The sequence below is a fragment of the Pieris brassicae genome, chromosome 6, assembly GCF_905147105.1.
Source record: "Pieris brassicae chromosome 6, ilPieBrab1.1, whole genome shotgun sequence".
NCBI lineage: Eukaryota > Metazoa > Arthropoda > Insecta > Lepidoptera > Pieridae > Pieris > Pieris brassicae.
Window position 1 is genome coordinate 1,349,652 of NC_059670.1, and position 14,170 is coordinate 1,363,821.

General features: G+C 33.5%; 4 protein-coding genes across 7 annotated transcripts in view; 2 read left to right on the forward strand and 2 right to left on the reverse strand.

Moving 5' to 3' along the window:
* LOC123711441 (protein GDAP2 homolog) overlaps positions 1-1,869 on the forward strand; it is an 82,776-nt gene extending 80,907 nt beyond the window's left edge. For all 4 annotated transcript variants that reach the window (XM_045664036.1, XM_045664037.1, XM_045664038.1 and 1 more), the window contains one exon: positions 256-1,869. In XM_045664036.1, the coding sequence (XP_045519992.1) occupies positions 256-300 (45 nt within the window). In that variant the 3' untranslated portion in view covers positions 301-1,869. The remainder of the gene's footprint in view (positions 1-255) is intronic.
* A 750-nt stretch (positions 1,870-2,619) lies between these two features.
* LOC123711443 (phosphatidylinositol-glycan biosynthesis class F protein) lies at positions 2,620-3,785 on the reverse strand. Its single transcript, XM_045664039.1, has one exon. It carries the CDS (start codon positions 3,699-3,701, stop codon positions 2,991-2,993), a length of 711 nt encoding a protein of 236 aa, XP_045519995.1. The 5' UTR covers positions 3,702-3,785; the 3' UTR covers positions 2,620-2,990.
* A 498-nt stretch (positions 3,786-4,283) lies between these two features.
* Positions 4,284-6,213, forward strand: LOC123710830 (5-aminolevulinate synthase, erythroid-specific, mitochondrial). Its single transcript, XM_045663077.1, has one exon. The coding sequence runs from the start codon at positions 4,538-4,540 to the stop codon at positions 6,062-6,064; it is 1,527 nt and encodes a 508-aa protein (XP_045519033.1). The 5' UTR covers positions 4,284-4,537; the 3' UTR covers positions 6,065-6,213.
* LOC123710829 (pre-mRNA-processing factor 17) overlaps positions 6,209-14,170 on the reverse strand; it is a 33,539-nt gene continuing 25,577 nt past the window's right edge. Inside the window, exon 11 of the mRNA XM_045663076.1 lies at positions 6,209-6,404. Coding sequence (XP_045519032.1) covers positions 6,227-6,404 — 178 coding nt within the window. The 3' untranslated portion in view covers positions 6,209-6,226. The remainder of the gene's footprint in view (positions 6,405-14,170) is intronic.

Below are 14,170 nucleotides of genomic sequence, written 5' to 3' on the forward strand. Positions count from 1 at the left end.
ATTGAGGTGTTTGATCAACTGGCTGAACATCTTGCAGGACTTGATTGATCGGCTAATTAAAGTAGTTGGTAGCGACATATTTATTGGATAGGAAGAGAAAAGATTTTTTTATTTTTACATTTATGTAACATAAATTTATGTAAAAATTACAGGACCTATTTTAAAATATTAACAGGCTACATTATATATGAGTAACATAGGCTATTTATTTTAATTCCACCTAAGTATTGAAATTTTAAATTTATTTTGTTTCAGATAAACGGCATGCACTACTTCCAACCTGAAACAAATAACACGTAACTCTATGGATTAAGTGACGTCACACACTGACCAAAATATTTCTGACTCAATAATGTCTGTTGCTATTTTTATAATCTGTGATGATGCGACGGCGTCATCGCTGACTTTTAAATCTATGCTTTTCTTTACTGAACTTTTAATTTTTAAATTTCGAACGAAGATATGACTAGACGAAGACCACTCGCATTTTAATTCAAATGTTAATTATTCTAAACTCAAATACATATGCACAGATTAAATAAAAGCATTGTAATTTGATTAGTAATCAGTACTTCATAGTATCCCATAAAAAACTGTGTTGTATTTATATTAAAGAACACACTGCCATATTTTGTTAGAGATTTTGAGAACTAGAAACTACTTGGTCAGTAGAATTGGGATTAAAAAAAGCCTGTTTAAACATCTATTTTTTTAATTACGCCAGGCTAATCAACACATTTGCAAAATTTTTCCATACATGACATATGGCCTATAAATCCGTTATTCCATGTTAATAATTAATTTGTAGTATTGTATAGGATATAGTATAAGTGGTGCATTTTATATGTTAAGCAGATTTTAAATAAATTATCATGTTGCAGTCTTAAGTCGTAAGGAGTAGAACGCTAAGACTTTATTAAAAATATATGATGACCCTCAAAGATGCAAGATTTTTGGAAATCTTCCAAAAAAGATTTATTGAAATGTGTTACCGTGTCTTAATATCACACATTAAATGTTTTGTCGAACTGAGCAATAAATATTTTTTTATAAGGTGCTGATATATATTTTATTTTTACAATGTGAATGAGAGATGTAAGTAAAACAAAATTAGTTTTATCATAATAATCTTTAATAACGTTTAACCTTCATTTATTTTAAAAATTCTAATATAATGTATCTTTGAATGCACTAAAACTCTTTTAATACTAAGATTCTCTTAATTAAAGGAAACTTGTCTGGAACTTCTTTGTATGGAATTGAAAACATATTTTATATCTGACTTTATAGTAGAAAACATTTTCGAATAGCTGTTTATATGAACAATATGTGCCACGGTTAATACATTAATTCTATAGCTATGAATATTTTTGCTTATTCCGAAATTTTCACTTTAGATGTGGAGACCAATTTGTATGTTTGTTTGTTGTTTCGGTGAACGAGAATTTATATTGTGTGTTAATTAGTAAGTTTTTAATGGCCTTAGATGTGTGTTAAGAGCTTTTTGAAGTGTCGTTACAATGTATAAATTCAAGCGCTTCATTTTTCTATTAAAAAATTATATGATCAATGCTGCCAAATGTAAAAGCTACTCAACGTTGTTGTCACCGTTCACAAGTAAAATATCGTGGATTTTAAGTAGCCGGCAGGTTGGAATAGCCTTTGACTATTCGAGTAAATTGTGTCAAGTCCAATTGTTAAATTTTTTATCAAAAATACAGCAAGCATGTTGTGTAAATTATATTGCTAATTGCTAATGTATAGAAAACAATGTGATCAAGATTGGTTAAGTTTAATATTTTATAATTCTAGTGTTGAATAGAACTTGTAAATATTTGACAAACACAAAATTAAATTGTTAATTTACTATTTGTTGCTTTTTATTTCCTCAACTGAATGAGAATAAATTTTAATTAACCTTATGTAATTAATTTTAAAACTTATTACTTTTAAGTTCCTCGTAACCATAACTTTAACAGCTATACCCAAAGAATTTAATGAGTGTAATTCTTAAACTGAACAATTGCAAATTTAATAAAACATTGAAAAAGGATTTTATTATTATGGATACTATGGTGAACCCTTTACATCTTAAATGGCACAAGTAACTCTTAAACAATTGTATTTGCATTTTAAGTAATACTGTTTGTTGTAATCAGCTTCATATACCTACCAAACTTTATTAATTTAATTTAAATATAGTGTAAACTCCAAGTAACTTCACTTGCTTTAACAACAACCTAGTGTCAAAATCCATTGGCTTTGTTTGGTTTAGCTTCTCTCCCATACAATGATACACTCTACATAGCATTACACCCACTCAATAAAGACAACTTTTAAATTGCTAAAATTACTAAAAAAAAAATTGTAGCTTTATGATCCCAGCATGCGATAAACTCGACTGTCAGCATAATGCATACAAACTAAGTAAGAAATTTAGTCTTTAATTTACAAATTGGTATTCTTTGCCACGTGCATGTACATGCACGAGTGTTGTTGACCATGAGTAATAAGTAAGAGTCATGAATTATGTATAAGTTACCATATTCTTATATTTCTCTATAAGTTGCTCACCAACTTTTAAACTCTAAACATGGCTAGTAAAATAAAATCACCGTGTATTAGTGAAAACATTTACTGAAATGTGCAATAGAACAGGGACAGAAGATAAGTGAGGGGAAATCTTCCATAAATAAGTCACGTCACTCACACACTAAGACAGTTTGGATTCAGTGAGAAACACTGAGGATCAATAACAAGGAGATGGATGAGCCTGAGCCTCCACCAAGCAAATTTATTACAATAGCATTCAAATAAGATTATTTTATATGTTCATAACTACTAACACTAGTCTGTATTTCAGACTTTTTCCGATTCTAATTTTTATTCTGTCCATTTAACAACAACTCTATAATGCCATAAAATGCAGTCCTTCAGTGTTGTTATATAGAGTTTACACTGTACTTTGAATTTATCAAATACCAATTTATTTACTTGGAAACATGTAATTTGTTAATTATATTTACAAAGAAATTAAGAAATGTATATTTATGACTTGCTGACATCATTGTCACTTTTAATACAGTCAAAACATTTGATAAGAGATATCCACCAATAGCTCCAAGATAGCATGGTATAGGCCACTGTTGCCATGGAGTGTTCCAATCCAATGGTATCACAACTGCACCCATCCAGGCTCCGCACACACATAGTAACGCGTTATTCACCAACATCGCAATTATTGTATCTTTTGTAAAATGTTTTACTCCAAATAAAAGTTGCATTGCTAATTCAACTCCAGTGTGGGCCACTAAGGGGAAAACTGACAGTAACATCAGTAAACTGGATAACATTAATGTCTCTTCGTGTTTGTCTAAAACAGGCGCTCCAAACAAAATTATTCCCAGAAAAAAACAAAACGTTACACCCAGCAAGAAGCCAAAACCCTTAACTATGTCACTCACTCTGATCTTCGCCTTGTTCTTTTTTGATTGGGTTTCATTGTAAGAACTAAGATAGAATGATTTTATCAGTTCTGCTATGAATATTAGCACCAATATATAAAATGATGAACCGCTTCCTACGGAATACAATATACCTTTATAGGAGATCACGCTTATTATGCTCGGTAAATAAATGCATGTGAGTAAACTAGATATTGTTACGCGTCTCAATTCCAGGTGGTTATTTAACGTAAACATATTGGGTATTTACTTCATTAATATTTTTTATTATCACAACTTTCGGTGTTGATAACCCAAATCACAAAAAAAATTAAAAAAAATTCAAAATATGATAATTGTCAATCTTATGACATTTGATAAATGATAGTTGAACTTATTTGAATATCGTTTTACACAAGGACTTTAATCGGATACGAATATAATATATCTAAGAGCATTTCTTACTTTGTCCTCACTGTCTTGTTTTTAAAAATACCTGCATTTTTAGTGTCATTAACTACAAATTAAAAAAATAATATTATGCTTGAAAGAATTAAGATATATTTATATACAATGCAAAGTGGTAGTTGTTGGTACAACTATTTCAATTTATATAAAATCAGCTGATTGTCAGACGCATCAACCATTGAAGTTGCCATGAAATAATAATCATGATAGAATTTTAATGTGTAATGTAACCGTAACATTCTTATAATATTTAATATAATCTACAAAAAATGATATAAATTAAAATGAACAAATTCGCCTTTATTTTAGAAGTCAAAAACGGCTATTTCTTTATACCATATTTTGACATTTCAGTCAATTTACTATAGCAACATTTTTAGTAATGAATCAAAATAAAAATTGTACGTGGAGTTGAAGTTTACAATCATTTAGTCGACCGTAATCGATATGACGACACCGATCTTATAAATGAAGCGTGCAGTGTGTTGAAACTTCAGTATAATCTCTAATCATCGAGGCGTTCGGCTACAGTGCGAGCCAACGTTCTACGAAATCTCAAAACAAGTGTTGACCCCACCGTACTTTGTGTCATAAGTGTAACGAGCGAGTGTCATTGATTACATAAAATGCCCTGTCCATTCATGGGTTCCCTCAACCAAGCCTTCGTAAGAAATTATGGCAGCGTACTGATGAAACAGTACGGCAACTTTTGCCCAATAATTTCAAGAAATTTCCGCACTCTGGGTCAAGACGAAACGAAATGTCCGTTCATTCAAAATACCAACACCATCGTTGCGGATGCTCCTAAAGAGATGACCGAGGACATTGTGGAAAGCGCACGCCCCTACTCTTACGATAAGTTCTTCAATGAACAGATCAGCGCGAAGAAAAGGGACTACTCTTACCGAGTCTTTAAGAAGGTGTCTCGGTTAGCCGCGGACGGTATGTATCCTCAGGCGTTAGAAGGCCTCGATAACCGCCGTGTGACGGTGTGGTGCGCCAACGATTACCTTGGTGCCTCACGACACCCCACTGTACAAGATGCTGCAATTTCATCGATCAAGTCTTATGGTACAGGAGCCGGTGGAACCCGCAACATTGCTGGTAACTCACAAATGACTGAAAAACTAGAACTAGAAATAGCTAAACTTCATAAAAAGCCTGCAGCTCTTATATTCAGCTCATGTTTTGTTGCCAATGATGCAACACTCTCTACATTAGCCAAGATACTACCTGGGTGTGTTGTGTATTCAGATGCAGGCAACCATGCCTCTATGATACAGGGCATAAGGAACAGTAGGGCTCCAAAGCACATATTTAGGCACAACGATCCTAACCATTTAAAAGAACTTCTCTCTAAATCACCTGAAGGTGTACCTAAACTAGTCGTATTTGAGACTGTTCACTCAATGAGTGGAGCTATTTGTCCATTAGAGGAAATGTGTCAAGTTGCTCATGAGTATGGAGCGTTAACATTTGTAGATGAAGTTCATGCAGTTGGCTTGTATGGGAAACATGGGGCCGGTATCGGAGAGGAAAGGGGTATTGAGCATATGATTGACATAGTTTCTGGTACTTTGGGTAAGGCTTATGGAAACGTTGGGGGTTACATAGCAGGGTCTTCATTACTGGTGGACACTGTCCGGTCTTTAGCACCGGGATTCATCTTTACAACTGCACTTCCACCACCGGTGTTAGCAGGCTCGCTGGCAGCTATTAGACTTCTAGCTGGAGAGGAAGGAAGGAGTTTGCGTGCTAAACACCAAGCAATCGTACGTTATTTGAAACTGTCCCTTCTAGTTGCGGGACTTCCGCAGATGCCTTCCGTGAGTCACATTGTGCCGGTGCCTATAACCGGAGCCGACAAAGTGGCCCTTGTCGCTGAATCCCTCATGAAGAGGGGACACTACGTGCAGGCTATCAATTATCCTACGGTCGCGCGAGGCGCTGAGCGACTCCGCTTCGCGCCGGGCCCCTACCACACTCCCGAGATGATTGACAGCTTGGTCACTGCCCTAATCGAATCATTCCATGAAAATAATATAAGCTTCAATCAATTCTTGGTGAACGGAACTTGTCGCGAGTGCAGCATGGAGTACAAGGTCGATATGCCTTACGAGGAGACCTTCAAGTACCCTATGATCGCTACATAACGTTAACGCTTCATTACTGCTATAACGTTAACGCTTCATTACTGCTATTATGACAAAATGTTAAATATTGTATAGTTTATTTGAGAATTTTATTTATGGTTCACGGTTTTAACATTTAATGTTAGGGGAAATAAAATACTGGTGTCGCATATGTTGTATTATTTAATCCCAATACTTAATAACGCCATCCCAACCGGCAGTAAGTAATCTGCTGGGTTCATGAGGATGCCAAAGAGAGGTAATGCAGACGCCGTCATGCGCTTTCCATTTTTTATACAACTTCGTTGTTTTCCAATCCCAAATATAGCATTTGCCGTCGGCGTCCCCAGACACAAGATAACTGTAACAAAAAACACAATTTTAATTCCATATAACTTAAAACTCTTTATATTATTACTTCATGAGTAATTAAATCGTGAAATAAAATTTAAACACACGACAACATTACAATTGCATGACCTCTGCGTCAACACGTTATTTAAATTACATTACACTTATAACAGACTACTTAGATTTCAATCGACAGTTTATTTCGATTAATATAAAATAAACTCAATCAAAGCTGGGTTTCATAAACTTGGCACTCTTTAGTGTTTTGTTTTCCCGTCAAAACACGACGACTGATTTACAGTTTCGAATTGAAGACATTCAATTTAAAATTTAAATATATTCGAATAAAAAAACAGCCTTTTGAAATATTAATACTACTTGAATAATTCACAAACATAATTTGTTTGAAAAATAGCCTTGGACTACGGTCGCTGTAATACATTGAACAAAAAGGTTAATAAAAACACGGTCACTGATACATATTTTAAGATTTGGAACAACCATTTTCAAAATTGAATACAATTTTTTATATTCCTACCGAGACACATGTTAGCCCGTCACAAAAGTTCACGAAGTTGATATTGAAATTGAAGTCAAAAGAATATGTTGTGGCCCCAGTTTTTTTACTACAAAGTAATTTGACTGTTTTTGTGGAGCTTCGGGATTAAGGTTATTTTACAATATTGGTGTCACCCATAAGCCCTAACTCGAACTATCGTGTTTCAATTGTTTGCGTAATTTCTAACAAATTGATCTAATTTTAAGTACTTACAAAAATCACTGTTACCTACGGGCTTTATAATGAATTAGTACTTTTACATTTTAAACATGTAATGTATTAAATCAAACGTAGATAAAAATCTTTTATTTTTGATCCTAAATCTTATCAAGCTATTTTTACCCGACTTGAAAAACTCCAAGAAGGAGGCTTCTAACTGGACGTGTCTTAAAATGAACCATTTGACGTTAAAATTGCAAGTTGCATTTTTTAATTATAACGCATACTTTATCTAGAAATTCAAACAAAAACATACAAATGCTATCATTCTTAATAACCTTTTATATCAAAATTTTTAACGTTAACTTAACCCGGCTATCACTAAAGTTTGATTATATTAACTTTCCAAAACGTTTATTTTCAGTATTATTAATTGTGGTCTTATGTCCGCCATTTTGTCTACGTTCGGTCTTTCATTGTAATGAGGTATTTCTAGTCAAATATAATGTGGTATGTATATAATGTGAAACCCTTTAGACAGCATGGAGCTGCAGATATAGATATTAATCAGCTTTTATCTTAATATTCTTACCAGAAAGATTTTTTGTCAGAATTTCCAAGCTACCAGCTAATTTACTAACTCTTGTTTACTCTCATAAGTCTTAAAGGGATTTAAGATTTTACTGTTTTGTCTATATTTATGTACCTTCCATCATCTAATAAAATTTATGCGAATGCCTGTAAAATGTCATATTTTTCTCGTATCTTTAAACATGCACGTTGTTTTAGGATTTATTAATAAATAAACTCATCTTAGAAATTGTATCTACGATTTTGATACGATATTCGCAAATAAGTGGTCCCTATGTGATAATATCATGTATTTAGACAGAGGATTTCATGCTTTCGAATATCTTCATCTTATCATCTCCAGACTATCAGTCCTCAGTACAAAGTCGGTCAAAGAAATCAGTGGCCGTATTTTTTAAACTTAACAGAAGCGCAAAAATCTTCAGAATTTAAATTTGTGTAGAAATCTCTATGTAGGTAAAATCTTGTTTGAGATGTTAAAAATGATATTAATATTTACGTAGACTTAAAGGAAACTATAGTCACTTACTTTAACCCCATCATACTATTAAATGAAAAAGCTAAAATTAAAACACTTAAAGAAGTAAAGTAAATATTTGAATATTAAAACAATAAATTACTTTATTCGATTAAAAGTAATTTGCTAAGTCTGAAGGGTATTAGATGTGTTGCATTAGAAAACATTTATTTGGAAAAATTAAGGTGACCCAAACATCTTACATAACAGATAAGAACCACTTGATCAATTCAAACGCGACTAGTTTTGTGCTACTACATACTTTGATAATTTTGTAAGATTAGCTGCAATTCATATACACCTCATACACAACACTCACCCTACTCTTACAATCTACTTTGCTTTGTCTTTCAAAACTAACTTAGCCTAATCTTATATTATTAACGCTCATGCACCTTATCTAACCACAAAATTGCGCACAGTATAAGTCTCGGAATAATTTTCACCTTTAACTGCAGCGTCACAATCACAAGTCGATATTTTTGTTATCTTAATTTGTATATAGATAGTATTTTCAATAAATATGCAAATAACTGATGAATTAAATCTATGCTTTAGGTAGCGGAGGATGCAAATAAATATACTATGATGACGAATAAACCACTTGAATATTCTTTCTCAAAATATTATAAGATTCACTTCTTTGAAGTTATATTGCATTCATAAATTCGATACTTAGTTATTGTATTGATAAATAGGTAGGTTGGGCCAAAAGTCACCTCAATGACCTAAATAGAGCAACGTGCTCAAACAGGCGCCGTACACCCCTATCTGTATTCAACTATTGCACTTTATACAATGTATTCGACAATGTGTCCTTACAATAAGATAAACATTTATCTTAAATGTTATCTTAAAGTTACATTCCCATTTAACGTTTGAGCACACTAACTAGCAAACGGCGTAAGGCCACAATTTGCAAAACAAATCTATTTCACTGTCAACATTCGCATAATTTTTTCGCCTTCTTTGGGTCATTTTTGTACAATAAACTTGTACAAATTCTTCCTTAAGATGCTATCAAAATAAAATAGCTGTGTCTACATCTCTAAAAACCTTGATTACGATTCAATAGAAACTTTGTTATCAATAACTATTTGATGAATTAAATTAACTTTTTACACACTACTTAAAGATCACACACCCACAACCATTAATGCTTGATTTTTATTTTTATTAACCTTTGTTTAATCACTTGCAGTGACGTCTTTGGATAATTTCTGTACGCGATGGAAGGCTGGTGATCTGTTACTGGTCAATACCTACAGTTAACCTGTAATATACAAAATGTTTCCTCTTTATATTTTGAGTTTATGTATACTATATCGTCACTTATGTCATTGATTGTGAATTAACGCTATGAATAGTATTGGCAACCAACTGTTTCCATCTATAGATCGCGATAAAATATTTATTTTGTAAATATTTTTATATTTTAAGAGTAAAACCCGTTTGTGACCGTTTTGTAAATTTTTTGTGTGCGCGGTAAAATTTAACAAAAAAAATACAAAACCTTGCGCCGACCTTTGGTCCTGGCGTCAGAGTTGTATCTGTTTCGTGATCATTATTTTTCCCGAATAGGATGCTGTGCTGACCTTGCTGTGCCTAGCAGACGCCGTCTAATTTTTGTTATAGGTACTGTCGCGATAGTTTCTTGTCTTAGATATCAACTCCATTGGTAGACCGAGTTTCGAGCCTCAGGGATGAGAGACGCACTCTAAGTTACTGCTCAAATTTAAATAAGTAACTAATCCTAATATTGTATGGAAGTTGGTTTGTCTGAATCAAATAAGTAAACACTACGTACGTAAAACCAGAATTCCCAATCCCTTCAACGACATGAGCTGACATGAGAAGTTTTGAGTGAATCATTAATTTATTTGAGAAGAAATTGAGACTTAAACACAACTGAATAATTAAAATCAGATTAAACCAGAATGCCAAAATTATCATGTTCAGTATTGTTAAATTTGGAATGAGACATTCATTATTTGATAAATAAAATGTAACTGACGTAAAAAGCTGGTTTAGACCTAGGTATATACAAGTTGAAAAATAATTAAAATTATAACGTTCACACGTTAACAAAGCTATCCTGAACATTGTGCTGTATCTTATGGAGTGAAAGATCTCAATGGTCGTTTGATTTATTAGTGCTATTGTTTTGAGGCCGTTCACATTCCAAAATCGGATTGCGTATGGTATTGTGCCATAACCATAACAATTAGTTTAAAACATTAAGACCAAATAAATTTTTCCTTCATAAAAACATTTGTACGAACGAGAGCATTTAATTTTGTTTCGCCTCAGGGTCAGTAACCTCTTTTGCTTAACCCACATAGCATATAGTAAGTCTGTTATGATTCATAAACGCAGCTTACTGGCTTAATGGCGTTATAAAAGTTCCTCGAACATTTATTATATAATCAACTATCTTTCCAAAGGTAATTTGATACAATGTGGCAAGACTTTTACACAATCATTACCGATATTATAGTCATTTTAATTTTAAAAAAAAGCAGTGGGGGTACAACGTGTCTACGTCACGGCCTCTGATTTATGAATCTGTTTCATGACCTTTTGTCAATCTAATAGGCAAGTAGGTGATCAGCCTCCTGTGTTTTTTAACTTGCTACAATTAGTAAAAACTGCGCAGCTGTGTACGTTCTTTTGTCGCTTTACTATCCTAGCCCACAATACACTCGACTGTCGGTCGGTATACGGTCGGAAATTAGTTCTTTTGTTTACAAATTGGGATTGCTTGCACTTGTACACTGAGTAATAACTCATGGTCAACAATAGTGTACAAGTGTAGGAGTCATTGATTATCTATTCCTTTTTTCTTCTCTCCATTTAACGAGAACTATCTATAACGCCATAAACAACACAGTCCCTTCAGTGTCATTACATATAGTTTACACTGTATTCTGTTTAAAAGCCATGTCATGTTGATTACGTCAGAGGTTTTGCAAAAAGTTTCCTGTAGAGATATTATGTACGTCGGTGATCCTCAATTCATCGCAACGGGTTTCCTCAAACGGTAAAATTTTTATCTGATTTATTTCCTCAAACAAACCTGCTCGCTAAAATATATTGTATTGTTGTATGCTTGTGATGTACTTGATAAAATTCCCATATGGCAAGGACAGTAATCCGGCAGTACTAGAGTACCTTGGCTGCAATGTGCCTGTAGGGACACGTGTAAGCATGAATTTGTCGAGTAAGCGTTTTGATGTATGAAAGAGAATTATGAACTAGCGATCGGCAGTTACTGCGCACTGCGATCGCGTGTGGACGCGGATTAGTATTGGGGAAAATATAAACTACAGTATTGAGTACCCAAGTCCTTTATTAATCTGCGTATCCACAAGTAATTCCCATCCACAGTTAGGATAACGTAAAATAGAACTAATATAGAACACAGTTTCGTTACATGCCCAATTTATTTACAGCCCATGCATGGCCAATTCTAAACTAAGAGTAACATAACATTAAAATAAAATACAATTAAGCTATTTACAAAATTGGCAGTAAACCTCCTGCTATCCTGTAATCTTTTCCAAGTACATTTTTAAGCCATAGTATATTACCCCCATAAGCTTCACAAACAGGTCGCTCTCCGGTGAAGATTAGAGAAACCCATTAAGCAGCTAGAGTAACTGAGGAATGGGAGCTTATTGACGCTGGACAGTGCGAGCCGAACGCACACCAAAAAGGTTATGTTTCCGGCAGCGGTACTAATTGTCCGGAACGTACAGTCTCTATGATCTATGATCTCTCCCAGCAAGTATGCGCTTTCCGTCTCGTTTTTAATTACGCTTAAACCAAATTTTATTATAGCTAAATCTCTACGAAGTTCTAATGAATTGTACCCTAAAACCCCCATCAAGAATTTAGTAGGGTAGAGGTAAGGAAAAAAATTGGACCTTCTTTTATACAAATTTCTAAGGAACTTTTTCTGTACCCTCTCAATCATATCCCTATAATACCTTTTATAAGGGGACCATATGATGCAGCTGGTTTCAAGAATTGGCCTTACTAATGATGAATATAGCACCCCAGTGGCGGTGGCTAATGGGTACGGAAGGCAACATCGTCCGTCGCTTATTGTCGTAGATCGTACATTTTTTATATAATTTACTACGTAATTTTTTGTTTGGTTTTGTTAAGTGTGTAAATTTTATTCACTTGCTGTGCATTATTGTCAATTTAGGGTCACCGGTTAGGACAGAATTGCTTTTTATAAATAAATTAAATATCTGATTGTAATACTTGTGAAGTTTGTTGCAAATTAAAATAAATAAAAACAAACGACAAATAAAAATCGTATCAAATTATATTTATCATTTCAATAACAGTATCACTTATCAAGATTTTAAATAAGCCGTACCCAAAGTTATCTAATCCTTAGTAAATAATTTTAATCATTATGACTATTGAATAAAGTCAATATAAAATGGCAAGGAAAACGTTCAAACGGATATAAATTTCCGTCTCTCTACCTTATACATCATAAATAATTCCAAAAACCAGAAATAAATCAGTAGCATATATAATCTAACGATAGGCTCAAGTGAAGTGTGACACCAAGAACATTCATCTCATTCAGTGACAGACCAAAATCAATTAGTCTCAATTTGTTGTTGTTGTACCGAAAAAAATTAAGACTGTCATTTAATAAAAGACAACCTCTGGACGTCGCCAGTGAACAGTTTGACTCAGATTTAGCATCGAGAATTAGCCTTGCAATAGTACTATCAAAATAGAATTGTTGGCTAAGAGGCTTCAGGGTGCGACTCTCATACCTGACGTTGTAGGTTCGATCCCCGGCTTTGCACCGATCGACTTTCTATGTGCGAATGTAACACACGCTCATTGGGTGAAGGAAAACAGACCTAAAAGGTTGTAGCGCCACTGATTGGTTTTTAGACTCCCTATTGAAAATCTCAACTATAATTCTTACATTTACACTGCCCGAATTCTTGCGAGAGCATTGTCAACCTCAAATTATGAAGTTTTTGAAAATAACAGTCATAAAAACCCATAAACTAAATATAAATAAAAAGGTACTTCAAACTGGTCTGTAATCTATGCGCAGTTGGGCCTACTTATAGTCAATATTTCGATTGATTTAAACAGAAAATATCTTAATTTGCAGATGGAAAAATCAATGAAATCTATATCCTTGGCGACATGGAGTAAAACCTGAAATATATTTGTAAATGGCATTCAAATACCATTATATATTTAATGATTTGTGTTTCTACCTGTTTGCTGGAGAAAGTTGTTCTACTTGTGACTACAGACTCCAGTTGCTTCACAAAGCTAATCCACTTGTCTTTTCTGTTATTAGTTTAGTGTTTAGAATGTAAGTACTGGAGCCGAAAAATTAATAACACAAAAACGATCTTTCTAACAAAAACTGTGATTATAAACCTGGCGTTGCTTGATACCAGTGCCTGAACACCGTGAGCTTTCATATCGACATCCGTATGTGAGTGACGCAATAATGATTGCAATTGTTTGCGCATACACTTGTGAAAATGGCAAATAAATAAAAAGATTTGCTACCCGGGACATAATGGTTAAGAATATGTTGTACTCCATTAAATTATTAATCATAGAACATGTAGAAAATATACAATATATTCGCAGTCTATCTCTGAGATACTGTTTTACCCATGGCCACGCCAAATTGGTTATGTATCAGTTTACTTCCTACAGTGTAAAATTATACTTTTATTAACTTCTAAATAAAACATTTATTTTGGTTATAAAAGTTTAAAGCGTGTCATGAAACGGTTTAAAATTTAAAACGTATTCGCTTCAACGTTCACGTCTATGAAAGATGTATAAAGATGAATACTGCCAATACGAGCCCCGATGCAAAATAGTTCGTCTAGTGTGAAATTTTCTCATGTGAGATAAAATATTAAGCTGTTCTAGTATC